The sequence below is a fragment of the Drosophila persimilis genome, unplaced genomic scaffold, assembly GCF_003286085.1.
Source record: "Drosophila persimilis strain 14011-0111.01,24,50 unplaced genomic scaffold, DperRS2 tig00000002-arrow-pilon, whole genome shotgun sequence".
NCBI classification, from domain to species: Eukaryota; Metazoa; Arthropoda; class Insecta; order Diptera; family Drosophilidae; genus Drosophila; species Drosophila persimilis.
The window spans coordinates 18,990,015-19,003,807 of record NW_020825289.1 but is presented as its reverse complement, the minus strand read 5'-3'; the positions used below and the strand labels follow the sequence as shown (position 1 = coordinate 19,003,807).

General features: G+C 49.4%; 3 protein-coding genes across 3 annotated transcripts in view; 2 read left to right on the top strand and 1 right to left on the bottom strand.

Annotated features, from left to right (window-relative positions):
* Positions 1-5,504, top strand: part of LOC6592987 (protocadherin-like wing polarity protein stan) — a 42,339-nt gene extending 36,835 nt beyond the window's left edge. Inside the window, 2 exon segments of the mRNA XM_026986491.1 lie at positions 41-1,936; positions 4,162-5,504. Of these exon segments, the coding sequence (XP_026842292.1) occupies positions 41-1,936; positions 4,162-4,369 (2,104 nt within the window). The 3' untranslated portion in view covers positions 4,370-5,504.
* A 2,857-nt stretch (positions 5,505-8,361) lies between these two features.
* Positions 8,362-13,729, bottom strand: LOC6592990 (ras-related protein Rab-3). The gene is made up of 5 exons (XM_002017630.2): positions 13,122-13,729; positions 9,699-9,957; positions 9,233-9,351; positions 8,985-9,156; positions 8,362-8,902 (listed from the first exon to the last, which is right to left on the bottom strand). The coding sequence occupies exons 2-5, from the start codon at positions 9,921-9,923 to the stop codon at positions 8,756-8,758; spliced, it is 663 nt and encodes a 220-aa protein (XP_002017666.1). The 5' UTR covers positions 9,924-9,957; positions 13,122-13,729; the 3' UTR covers positions 8,362-8,755.
* LOC6592991 lies at positions 10,004-11,840 on the top strand. Its single transcript, XM_002017631.2, has 2 exons — positions 10,004-10,170; positions 10,235-11,840. Exons 1-2 carry the CDS (start codon positions 10,027-10,029, stop codon positions 11,666-11,668), a joined length of 1,578 nt encoding a protein of 525 aa, XP_002017667.2. The 5' UTR covers positions 10,004-10,026; the 3' UTR covers positions 11,669-11,840.
* Positions 13,730-13,793: the final 64 nt, after the last annotated feature.

The window sequence follows — 13,793 nt, the reverse complement described above, 5'->3', positions numbered from 1 at the left end:
CCTTGTCCTCCTTCTCACTTCATTTGTTGTCCCCTTGCAGCTGTTGGCTGTCCGTGTACGAGCCCGTGGTGTGGTGGCTCGTGGGTCCCATTGCCGGCATGTCCGTGGTGAACCTCTTGATCCTGTTTGTCTCCGTGAAGGCCGCCTTCACACTGAAGGACCACGTTCTGGGCTTCGGCAACCTGCGCACGCTGCTCTGGCTGTCGGTGGTCTCGCTGCCCCTGATGGGGGTCATGTGGGTACTCGCCGTGCTGGCCGCCTCGGAGCACTCGCAGCTGCTGAGCCTGCTGCTCTCCGGCGTGGTGCTGCTGCACGCGCTCTTCTGCCTCATTGGGTACTGCATCATCAACAAGCGGGTGCGCGAGAACCTCCAGCGCACCTGCCTGCGCTGCATGGGCCGCAAGGTGCCGCTGCTCGACTCCTCGATGGTGGTCAGCAACAGCTCCCACAACGTGAACGGGGCCACGCGGCCGAACAACTTCCTGGCGGGCACCTACGACACGACCACGAGGCGGAACATCGGCATCAGTGCCAGCAGCACCACCTCCCGCAGCACGGCCAAGACCAGCTCGAGTCCCTACAGCGACGGCCAGCTGCGGCAGACCTCCACGTCCACCTCCAACTACAATTCGGCCAGCGACGCGCCCAGCTTCCTGCGCGGCTTCGAGTCCTCCACCACGGGACGGAGTCGCGGCGAGGAGAAGCCCCCGAGGCGGCGAACCGAACGGAAGGACTCCGACTCTGGCTCTGAGACCGACGGCCGCTCTCTGGAGCTGGCCTCCAGCCACTCCAGCGACGACGACGAGTCGCGTACGGCACGCTCCTCCGGCACGCACCGCAGCACGGCCGTCAGCTCCACTCCGGCCTACCTGCCCAACATCACGGAGCACGTGCAGGCCACCACGCCCCCAGAGCTGAACGTGGTTCAGAGCCCGCAGCTCTTTCCGAGCGTCAACAAGCCCGTGTACGCCCCCAGGTGGTCCAGCCAGCTGCCGGACACGTACATACAGTCGCCGCCGAACATCGGACGATGGTCCCAGGACACGGGCTCCGACAACGAGCACGTGCACGGCCAGAAGATGACCATCTCGCCCAACCCCCTGCCCAATCCCGACCTCACGGACACCAGCTATCTGCAGCAGCACCACAACAAGATCAACATGCCGCCCTCGATCCTCGAGAACATTCGGGACGCCCGCGACGGCTACGAGGACAGTCTGTACGGGCGGCGCGGCGAGTACCCGGACAAGTACGGCTCTTACAAGCCGCCCAGCCACTACGGCAGCGAGAAGGACTACCCGGGCGGCGGCAGCGGCTCCCAGACCATCGGGCACATGCGCAGCTTCCACCCGGATGCGGCGTACCTCAGCGACAGCATCTACGACAAGCAGAGGACCCTGGGCAGCGGCTACCTGGGCGCCAAATCGGAGTCGCCCTACCTCTCCAAGGACCGCATCACCCCGGACATCTACGGCTCCCGCGACGGCCACTACAGCCTCAAGAGGCAGCCCGCCTACCCCACGGACTCGCTGCACTCGGTCCACTCCCTGCTCAAGAACGACTACCACCAGCAGCAGCAGCAGCAACAACAGCAGCTGCAGGCGCAGGCGCAGGACAGGCTGTCGGAGGGATCGGACAAGAACGGATACCACTTTCCCTACACAGCCGAGGAGGACCATCTGACCACGCGCAAGCTGAGCCACACGCAGCCCCCCTCGCTGCACGGCTCCCAGCTGATGCACCCCCCGGGCCTGGGCCTGAACATGGGCATGGGGATGGGACTGGGCCTGGTGAACGATGTAAACAACCCGGGCCTGATGGCCCGTCACACGATGAACGGCGGCTCGCGGCACAGCTCGCGGGCCTCGTCGCCACCCTCCAGCATGGTGGCGCCCATGCAGCCGCTGGGCCCCCTGGCCAGCATCACGGACACTGAGTGAGTGTTAATCCGAGAGCTCAGCCCACAAATTTGTGTTGGTTTCTGCTTGGGTTTGGTTGTGGTTTCTGGCTCCTGTCTCCTGGCTCCTGGCTCCTGGGGCGGTGCCAGCTAGTGCTTCTTGTAACCGATGTTGTTCCGATCCCGAGTCCTGTACGATTTATGTTTATTTGATTTGCTGTTGGTCTGCTGCTAGAGATTAGTTTTGCTTTTGAACTGTGGTTCGTTTTTCACATTTGACTCCGGCCATTAATCTGGGGTCCTCTTTGTTTCCGGTTCTCTTTTCTTTATGGCATTCCCCATCATCTAAACCAAAACAACAACCAACCAACGGCAACAATGATATAAACTCTTTTGTCCGGCACCCATCCATCCACTCCTCCGTTCCTGTTGAACAAAAAGATAACCGGAAACAATGCAAATGAATATGGTACAACACACACACACACACACACACACACAACCACATGCGGAGGCACGCTTACACGTACACTCACACACTCATGCATTCCTCTATACATATCCTTTCAGCTGGTCCTGGGAACGTTTGAACCGAATCTAATTTGACTATTCTTCTACACTTCTATTCTCTCTCCCATCTTGTGCTTTTGCTCTCTCTCTCTAATAAAAAATGATAACGCATACTAACACACACACACATACACACACACGCATACGTATACGCATTGGCAACAAAATATAATCCAACGTGATACAAAATACTACATACCGCTGGCGACTCGTCTCCCTCTGCCGTCTGTCTAACCCCCAATCAAATAAAACCACATCACCATCAACTACAACCACACAACTACAACTACAACAACTACAACTACAACTACATCAACAGCTCAGAGGTAAACCACAAGGAAAATGCATTTTCAACTCGCACATCACATTCGCCCATTTTCCATTTTACATTTTCCATTTACCCATTTTTGTATTCTCCATTTTCCATCGTCGTTTTGTGTTACATTTTTTCCTATCGTTTGACCTAGCTTAAGTGTGTGTAAAGATATTCGGATTCGGATCCGGACTCCGATTCGTATTCGATCTCCCTGCCAAAGTTCGGAGTGCGCAGTTTTCAATTTAATTTGAACCCCTCTCCCATTGAACCATTGAATGTGAATATTGATTTTGTATACCAACCAAATTGTGTCGCCTCCTCCTTATCCCACTGCCGCCTCCGTTCCGTGCCGTTCATTATTGTTTGATTTGTTAATATAATTGAATTTTAAAACTCTGTGACTTGTAATTCGAATGTAATGCAATTGCAACCCGTAATTTTGAATTGAATTGAATTGAATTGAATTGAATCTTGTGTTATGTTCTCAATCACAAATCATACGCATCAATCATACATCTGTACATACACCCACACATCCATTGAATCAACACAACAACAGACGCTCTATACAACCTCCACATCTCCACAGTTCGACATTATTTGGCTGCAACGCAGGCAACAGAGGCAGCAGTATCCTTGGTCGCTCACAATATGGTACTAACAACAACTGATAACCGAACACAGGAACCGTCTAGCTAGCTCCCCCAGTTAATCGAAAGCCATAGCTCCCCTGTACTCCACTGCGAGTGGCAAACTATCAAAATCGTATACTCGTAATGCCAGAGCAGAGCCGTTTCCCCCTCTAGTACCTGCCAAATGCATAATATGTTAATGTATTCAGTCTCGATTGAGTTCGAACTAAACCCAAAGACATTTGAGCCCAATAACGATTATGATTTAACGCCCACAACCGCCTCCCCCCAAGAATCCATTAGCACTCGAATAACCGACCCATGCGGTCAGTTCTGGTCTAATCTACTATTCAAACAAAACTGTACACCCGAAACTCTGCCACACGCACACACAGACACAACCCGTGCACACCCAACCAACCATCCACACACCCACCCACCCAGTCGTAGATTAACGTTCAGTTGTTGTTTGTTGTTCTGTAGCACAAATTATGTTTTCGCTTGAACTAAACCGTAAACCAAAACTAAAACACTAAACCCCAAACACTAAACATTAAGCACGTTAAACTAAGTATCCGAGTGCAATTTATGACACCTTTGTCCCGGCATGCACCCATAAATAATGCACTCCATTAAGCACGTAGCACGCGGCACGTGGCGCACGCAGAAATATTGTAGAGACTTCAGACTGCGTCTTGAATCTCGAACTAAACCGTACTAATGCCACCTTTCTCTGTCGCAAACAGGCGGAATATTGATGATGACGAGACCACAGTGTGACGACTGTCCCAGCAACTGCAGTTGAAACAAAAGGAGAGGCAGAGGCAGGCGCAGAGGCAGCGACAGAGGCAGAAGCAGAAGCAGCAGGTGCAGCATCTGCAGCAGAAGAACCAGGCGCAACACTTTGCCACAATAAGACGCAAACCGCACTACAGAAGCACCATCAATGCCTGAGCTGCTTCCTGGACCAAGGCCACAGCATACTTCCAGGGGCAGCAAGCGGGCGACGCGACGGGGCGGCGCCACCAAAGGCCATAAGTCCATCATTAGAATCCTGTACATAAAATACTCTCATCCTGTCGAAACCACATGCATTTTACTCTTACCTAAATACCGCTTAGCACTCCCCCGCAAACCCGCAAACGAGTACTAGTGTTAGGAACATGTTTATGCATAGTTGTTAGCATTTAATTAATTTATACAACTCACCGGAGCAGAGCCCAAGTTGCAGCTGTTCGAAAACTGTACAGATTGGGTTCGCTCGAGTGCGAGTGAGGGCGTGTATTATACCATATGTATTTAGTATTTATAATTAACGTTTAAAAACAAGTCAGACTGATTTTACGCATTTTTGTTCTGCCACTAAGTTAAGCTCTACGCAAAAACCAGTACAATTACTCACACTCGCACAGAGCCTGTGCATTTAGGTCCAATTCAAGTATCCCCAGAAGACAGAAGGATGTACGATTTGATTCAATCTTAGTTAGCGCAAACAATGGGACAAGGGCACGTTGGGTGCCTCGAGAGCCCGATCGAAGATAGAGCTTATTATGCCAAATTATTTCAAAGTCGAAGAAACGGAGTTCGACTTTCCAAGCCCCTTGAGACTCTTATTGGAAAGCATTCATCAGCCTCTCGTTCAGCCTGCGAGAGCGTGGCCACTGTACAATCAAAATCGCATACAACAAACGTTTAGAAGGAATATTATAGTGCGCAGTACGAGGACCACAGACACAGACCCCATAAACATATCCAACAGTGCATACATATATTCGCATGCATACATATACATATTTGTCTATAGTATCGAAAGTATCGGAGCGGAAGCTTGCTCAACAGTTTGATCCCCGACTCAACAATAGCCACTCATGCCCATGTAAAGTGTGTACAATCTATAAATACATAATTCATAAGCAACACTCACTCTGCTGGACTCCATTGTTCTGTTCGCGCCGCAGTGTTGCACGAGCCATTGGGGCTCTAAGCTTTGCCGCCGATTGCGCTTCAATGTGGCACACACACACTATACGATATGATATCTATGTGAATTGGACACTTATTTACTTGTAAAGTTTATCAATATGAATAAATCGTGTAAAATAAATATACAAAACCAATAAGGTGTGCGCGTTTTGAAACTGTCCAGGGAAATGGGATTTTCAGCTGCTGAGGGGGCTTCTGTTGTACGTAGGTTATAATATCATCTAAATTTGCAAATTCACAGTCAAACAGTACTGTTTGACCTGATACCTTGCTTCTCATCTGTAGAGTGTCTTTGAATCTGACTTGACAGCAATATCGAAAAAGGTGAGAAAATAAGCTTGGGTTTGGAGCACGAAACTTTCGTTAGGTAGTGATCGCATCTCGAAACTTTTTGGCTTTTGGAAACAAATAATACATTGAAAAAGGGAGACAATGAAGGAATATTACAGCTAACAGAAAGAAGGACCCTTCTAAGATGGCATCCCCCTGCTAAGTGAGAGGATTAGGTCGAAATTCGGGAATCTGCTAGGACTACTGTCCTAGCTGGTACTAGCTGGTACATCGTTGTCCGCTCCTACAAAAGAGTAAAAATGGCCTCCCCCAAAAAGTTTCGATTCAATGGAAAAGAGTTGAGGAATAAATCGGTTGTGTTGTTTGTTTTACCATACACCTTTTGCATATATTTTATTATGGGAATACAATAATTTCAATACCATTATGTGTATATTATCTATGAATGTATGTGTGTACGTGTGTACGTGTATGTGTTAGTGTAAATCTATGTAAGTATCCTCATAAGCACGGGTATGCGGATGTGTTGGTGTTGAAAAACCATCATTGAATAACATACGGAATTATTTTATTTGAATTTTTCAATTTAGTTTTCTTTTGGGCTTGACATAATTGTATCGTATGCATTTTATAGTTGGGTAATTCTGCTGCAATTCAAATGGAATGCAAATAATGGCATTGTTTTTGAAATACTTGGAATACGATTACGAGTACGAGAACGGTTCACAAATATTAGGTTTCGGCTGAGAGTACACAATGCCATAATCAATATGCTAGTACCATATACATACATATGTATGTACTATTCGTTAAATGACAACAATGTAGCGCAAAAACGTTTGCTTACCCAATGCTTTATGCACGAGTACGAGTATGAATTCGATAACAATTGTTTGCTTATTGTGTTAGTTTTTGGTTTTGGTTTGATTTCACTTTAAATTTAGTCGGGTTTGTTCAGTTTAGTTTAGACGAATGCTGTAACTACATATCTTACAAAACAGATCGAATGCCGGAAAGTCTATGTACGCGTCAGCTGTCGTTTGTTTAAGGCATTTTCGTATAGAATTTTCACACTTCCCTCCACTATTTTCCCACTCCACATCCTCTGTACTTTGGTTCTTTATCTAAACAAGTCGTTGTGCAATTTTTCTGGCTACGCGGAGGTGTAGGGGGAGATGGATCTGGCTTGCAGGATGTCTCCGGGTATGTGTTGTAGTACGTATGTTTATCTCGATTCGTTTTGGGTATTTATAATACAGCGATATGCCTTTAATTTAATCGTAATTCAAGTGAAACTCTGCGTATACACATACATATTTAACATTAACGAGCATTTCCCAATACATACATATGTATATTCATTTATATTCATTTATATTCAGTTATATTTCAGTTATGTTTCAGCAGTTTCAGCCTCCTGGCCGCGGCCAGATATACAAGGTCCTCTCAACTCTGTGTCCTCCATGTCTGACAAATATCGTCACGGCAGCAGTTGGTTGTGTCTTTTACAATAGCGTAGCGAGGCGTACGACAGTAGAAAAGTAGGGGGGTGGGGTTGGGCGGGGTGTGCTTATCAAAAGAGGATGTCTGTGTCGGGAGGATAGTTGGCAAATTAAATGCACCGATCTGTCAGCTGGCTCGGTGGGCTCAATTCAATTCAATTTCGATTTCAATTTCAATACGCAACCCGCAACTCTAGGCATCAGGTTAAACGATTCAATAAATTGTGCGCTGTGAGGTTAAAGTTTAGAACGGAAAACAATTTTGATACCTGGGATGGCAAGGATCAATTCGATCCTCAAGTTTGTCTGTCTTCAGCACGTTATTGTCAGAAAGGATTCGGAACTTGACAGGAACAGAGACAGGGAAAACTGCGAAAGTACCTAAAGGCTAAAGGCTATCGGCTATAGGCTATAGGCTATAGGCTCTGGGCTATAGGCTCTGAGTCTGGGTAGTATGTACTATTTATCGTATATAGTAGGTATGTATATTTGATGTATATATTTCATTTATCAATTGCAACACATTAAAATTTTCCATTTCACTACATAAATACATACGTACATAATAATAATAATTATAATATTTAATAATAATAATGGCTTGCCACTCGATTCATGTACATAGCTCTTTATATACGAGCATGTACGTATCTGTTTATGTATCTCTTAATTCATCTGTATCTGTTTCTGTATCTGCCTCTGCAGCCTTCCAGCCAAGGCAAGCCGGGATCGGGATTTAATGTGTGTGTGTGTTTCATACATGTATGTAGATAGTTATAGTGGTAGCTTTAGTTACTATGTTCGATTTCACCAATTTGCTAGCTTTGTGCGTTGTGACCAAGCATTCAAACTGTACAGTTAAGCCAGCATATGTATATACAAGTGGAAAGTGCCTCGAGGCTGCCAGCCCCGTTTTAATGGAGATGGAGAATCGCGAACGAAGTTGAAGTTGAAGTTGCTGTTGCAGTTGCAGTTGCAAATCAAATAACTATTATCAGCACAGAACGTGTGCACATTTAATTAGTGCTGCTAGCCCTAGAAGCTCCTCTCTGTAGCCCCCTGTAGCCCTCTGCTCATATCGTCGCCCAAGTCCAGTCAAGTCCATGTTCAACAAGTAGTGCGTCGCTGCGGCAGCCGATTAAATTACACGTTACAAGATACACATTACAATTTACCAATTACCAATTATCGATTACCAATTAAAATTCAAACATTGATTAAATAACATCTGACATTTACACGGAGGCGACCGAACGCAAAGGATATACATACATATATGGTTACAAATACAGTGCACACAGGCATTGCTGGCATACTCATGGCCTTCATATCATTCATGGATGCCTGCATATACATGTCATCGTTTAACTGGCGGATAAACGCCCTCCATCCCTTGATTAATGAGCTGACTAATTATCTAGCTTTAAGTTTTTGTTGATTTTATGTTGTTTCTGTTTGTTGTTGCCTCAGTTGCGGTCAATGTTGTTGAACGATTGTTGTACGAGTAGATCCTCTCTCTAACTTTCCGGTGCCGGGTTCTCGTTCTCCTGGGGCTGGTGGCGCTCTAACAGTTGCAGTTGGCGTTGGGCGTGCCCTGCGGCTGGTCCGTCAAGCGCTGGCCCTTCTGTGCCCCGCCCACTAACGTTGGATCTGCGTCCAGGCTCTCGGACATCTTGTCGCATATGATATCCACCAGGCGCTCGAAGACAGCCTAGGGGGAGCATTGAGAAGGGTGAAAGACATACACATCCACATCTAGCAACTATCGCAGTCTCCAGTGGCACGGTACTCACCTTGACATTCACATTCTCCTTGGCGGACGTCTCGAAGAACTCCACGCCCAGCTGATCGGCCAGTTGGCGGCCCCGCTCGAAGCTAATCACTCGCTGATCCTCCATGTCGCACTTGTTTCCGACCAAAATGACCTGGGCGTTGTCCCACGAGTAGGTTTTGATTTGTGTGACCCTGCGGGAGGAGACCAAGGGGAGAGCCGAGTTAGTGTGTGGCAGAGAGTGTGTGTGAGGGATATGTGTGCTCTCACCAGTCCTGCACCGAGTTGAAGCTGTCCTCGTTGGTGACATCATACATCAGGATGAAACCCATGGCGCCGCGGTAGTAGGCTGTGGTGATGGTGCGGTAACGCTCCTGCCCGGCCGTGTCCTGCAAAAGCCAAACGAAATTTGCTCAGGTCTTTGCTTTATGACAGTGACAAGCACAATTAACCCGGCAAACCCACGCACAGCCACGGACAGACTTTAGGTCATTCGAGAGTGCGCCAACCTACGACCTGTGCTCACTTGATGCCGTCATTGCTAGGTGCAGAAATCAATACTTCGATTGTACAGATGATTTATCTGTCAGAACCAATCGAATAATCACAATGAATCCACCCACTCGAGGACTTCTCTTTCTTTCGGCAATCATAGAGCGAAGCAGTTTGAAAGATACATCTGCTAGGTGCTACCCATCTACCCATCTTGGTGGCTAGGCCTCGGCCGTGGACTTACCCAAATCTGAAGCTTCACCCGCTTGTCGTGGCGAAAGACGGTCTTCACCTTGAAGTCGATGCCCACCGTGGAGACGAAGGCGGATGTGAAGCTATCGTCGGCATAGCGGAAGAGGAAGCTCGTCTTGCCCACACTGGAGTTGCCGATGATGAGGAGCTTGAACATGTAGTCGAAGTTCTGGTCGGCAGCGTCCTTCTGCCACTTGGGGTCCCCGCCGCTGGCCATTTCGGTTCAGAGCTCTCTGCTGTCCGTCTGCCGACTGTACAGGAAAAAGAAACGAATGAAAAGGATCAGTACAGGTGGCTTTGGATTGTCTGTCAGGCTGTGAATGGGAAGTGGGAAACTCATAGAAGTCAGTCACATTAAAACATTCGGACCCGCACGAGCTGTCGACTCTGAAAATATTAAACAATATATAAACCAAAAGAAAAGATTGCGTCAACCTTTTCAACTTTGCTTCACTGATTTCTTGGTACGTTTACGTTTACAACTGTTGTGTAACTTTATGCCTATTGTGTGTTCCGGTCTATTCTCAGAATAGGAAAATGTTCGACACCACGCTCGGCTATCTGATTGGCCTCGTGATGCAGCTGTTCTGGCTGCTCGTTAGCCAGGGCTTCTGCCAGATGGTGCAGCATCCTTTGCTGGCCAGCGTACTCTGCCTGGTGCTGGGCCTCGCCCAACAGACGGGCCAAAAGATACTGCGGGAGCGTTTCCGCTGGGTTCTGCAGTACCCGAAGATTTGGATCACACACTCGGATCTGGCCACAGACGATTGCTACTCTTGGTACGACATGGCTGATCAGCGAGAGGGGGGACTCGAAGGACTGGACGGGGCTGGCTTCCAGAGCCCCATCAATATCGATGACCGGCAGCTGAGCCCCATGGCCATCAGGGAGCTGCTCAACTGGAACCACTACGACGAACTGCCGGCGAACATTCAGGTGGAGAACACGGGCCACACCCTGATCCTGCGGGCCCAGTTCCACGGAAACACGCCCACCATCAGCGGAGCCGATCTTCTGGCCAGCTACACGTTCGTGGAGGTGCGCTTCCATTGGGGCTGGTGCAACAGCGAGGGCTCGGAGCACACCTTCAACCATCGCAAGTTCCCCATGGAGATGCAGGTGATGCACCGTGCCAGCTCCGGGATGTCGCGGTCCTGTACCAGCAGCTACGACCTCCTGACGATCGCCTACATGTTTGAGCTGTCGGCCCACAACCCGTTCCTGGACCCCCTCGTTCAGAATCTGCGCCAGGTGCAGCAGCCCGGAAAGGCCGTGAATATATCACCGTTTCCACTCTGCTACCTAATGCCCGCCTTCCGGGCTGGCTTCTACTCCTACGGTGGGTCGCTGACCCGACCCCCGTTCTACGAGGGAACCGAGTGGTTCATCTTCCCCGAGACGCTGGCCATCAGTGACTTCCAGCTGCGCCACTTCCGCCAGCTGCTAAGCCACGACGGTATCACTCCCATCACACGGAACTCCCGTCCCGTCCAGGCCCTGGGTAACAGAAGCATCAACCTAAACTGCTTCTGTCCCATGAATACCAACAAACTGGCCAGCGTGCCAGTAGTCGGCCTTTGCCAGCAGCAGCAGCAGGCGGCGGACGTACAGAAGGAAGAACCCGTTGAAAAGGTGCAGGAGCAGCAGCGTGGAGCGGCCCCTGCTGGTTCTGAGGAAGAGGGCGAGCTGATAGAGTCCATGGACACGACCACCGTGATAACTAGCGACTCCACGAACATGTCATTGACCACATTCCTGCGCAAGGAGCAGTTGACGCCGACGCAGCTGGACTACAGCTCTACAGCCATTGTCATCCATAGCGACTCCACATCCAGCGACATGTGCGCCCCTCATCCGGTGGGGGGACCAGGATCTGCACAGCAGGCCAGCTGCAACGCCGATGCCATCTGCGGCGTGGGCGATGGGATCAACATCCCCGTGTACCACGGCCAGATTGAGTAGGGGAGTAGGGGAGTAGGAGAGGGCCGTTTAATTATTAAATTGTTGTTTAGTTTGTTTTCATCACACGGATCCGGACACAGGCTGGATCCAAGGCCAACTGCTATTTGTCCCGAGACCTAATTGAATTGCGCGTGTATGGATTAAACAGTTGCGGTTATATTTCTGAATCATAGCCCTCCTGCCTTGTGTACTTTCGACTTGGACCCCGAGGGGACTGCTGGGAGGTCATCCGGGGAAAGTGTTGCAGCACACAACAGAGAGGACATGCTCAGGCTTCTCTTCCGGCCGCTTCCCTGCGAGTCTGTTACCTACAGCTGACCCACAAGTATACAAGATGGCATTCTGTTGGTACGGCTGTGCCTGTTGGTATGGCTGTCACGTCAGTGGCAGGGGAGTGGGCACGAGAAATAAGAATCCGAGGGGGAAGCGCTGGTCGCTCGTCCTTGAAAAGTTTCAGCCTTGCCATGGCGTGGACTCGCTCGGCGACAGCAGTTCAGTTTCAGCTTACAGTTTTTTTCCATTTACTCGTCCCTCGCCTTTCACAATTTCCATATGCAAGGCAGCTCCTCTCCTTGGAAGCCGCGACATTGTGTCGATAATTTGTGTGTATAGACAACTTTATCTTCCTTCTGCCATGGCTTCTGTTTCTGATTCTGCTTCTCCTTCCCGTACTCCCACCGCTCCCGCTTAAATCAAAAGTTGCGCAGCGGCAAAATGTTGTCAGATTTCTGATGAACGACGGTTCATGCTCTGGGGTCCACAGAGGAGTGCGCGCGTCATCGTCAAGGCCCTGGCAAAAGGACAGCCCCAAGCCAATGTTCCCGGCTGAGGCTGTCAAGGAGCAGAACCCTCTCCAGGCTCATCAGAGGGCCGTACCGGAGTGTGGCAGGAGCCGGAGGCACAGAGACTGACAGACGTGCACGAGTCAATAGGCAGGGGCCTCTTATCAGAGGCAGTGTGGAAATGTTTTTATCTGCCTGGCTTCGTGTGATTATCGATTTTTTTCTGTTGTTTTCCCTCTGTGAGGGGTGGCTGCGGCTGCTCCTCTTCCTGCTCTTCCTGCTATGCCTTCTGCTGCCTTGCTGTTCATTCGTGCTTCAATTTTCAAATGGCTTAGCAGCTGTTCGGTGGGCAGAAGCTGCATTCCCACCAAACTATTGAGCTCCGTTGGGGGGCTGCGCTCCCTGGCTTCCCTAGCCAGCAGCTCAAACTTTTAATTGGGGCAAGCTTCAAGTTTTAGAGACACCAAAAGCAAATTGAGCAAGCTACTTTCCTGTGTTCTGGGGTTTTCGTGTCGGGTCTGCGGTCGGCGGTAACTTTCACTGACACCCAAGCAATCGATCTCCCACGCATTAGAGTGCAATGCGGCGTATACTTAATATTACGATGGGATGTGGCATGTGGGATGTGGGTGTGGGGTGGGGGGGGGGGGGGGGGGATGGATGGCACTTACTGCGTCTTGAGGTTGATGCGGTTGCTTCTGCTCCTCTGTGCGGATACCACGAGATCCCGTGCGTCAAAGTTCTTGCCGTTGACGTGCAGTACGTGTGTGTGTGTGTGTGTGTATGTGCGTGCGTGTGGGAGTATGTGCACAGGTGTATAGGTGTTTAGGTGTACACTGCTATTTCGCAGACATACACATATACGCAAATCGATAATGTGGCTGGGGCTCTAGCTCTAGCTGCCGTCCAGTCGTGAGGTATTGGAAGTTAGCCTTGGCACTGGCCTAACATACGGTAGGGTCCTGGTCCGTGCTGCTGCTATTTGTTTACGGTTACCCAATCAATTATTGAACGTACGCGCACCCACACGTCTTGCCACAGCACTGCAGTCGTTCAATTATTCAGGCGTCGCTTCAAAATGGCAGTGCGAATGCCTTTCAATTGTTTTCTCAACTGTTTCACCTTTTTTCGCCAAACGAGAAATATCGCATCGACACGTCGACTTCGCAGGACTCAAGTGAGGGAAAAAATTTGGAGCTCTCGGACGGCGAATTGGCTGCTACGGCGAATATGGGAAAGTTTTGTATACGTTTTCATAAGATAACTGTTTCACATCGACTGCTCACTGCTACTGACTGTCCCTTCTATCTGCTAGTGAAAATCGATTGGGGGGCTGTTTTCCT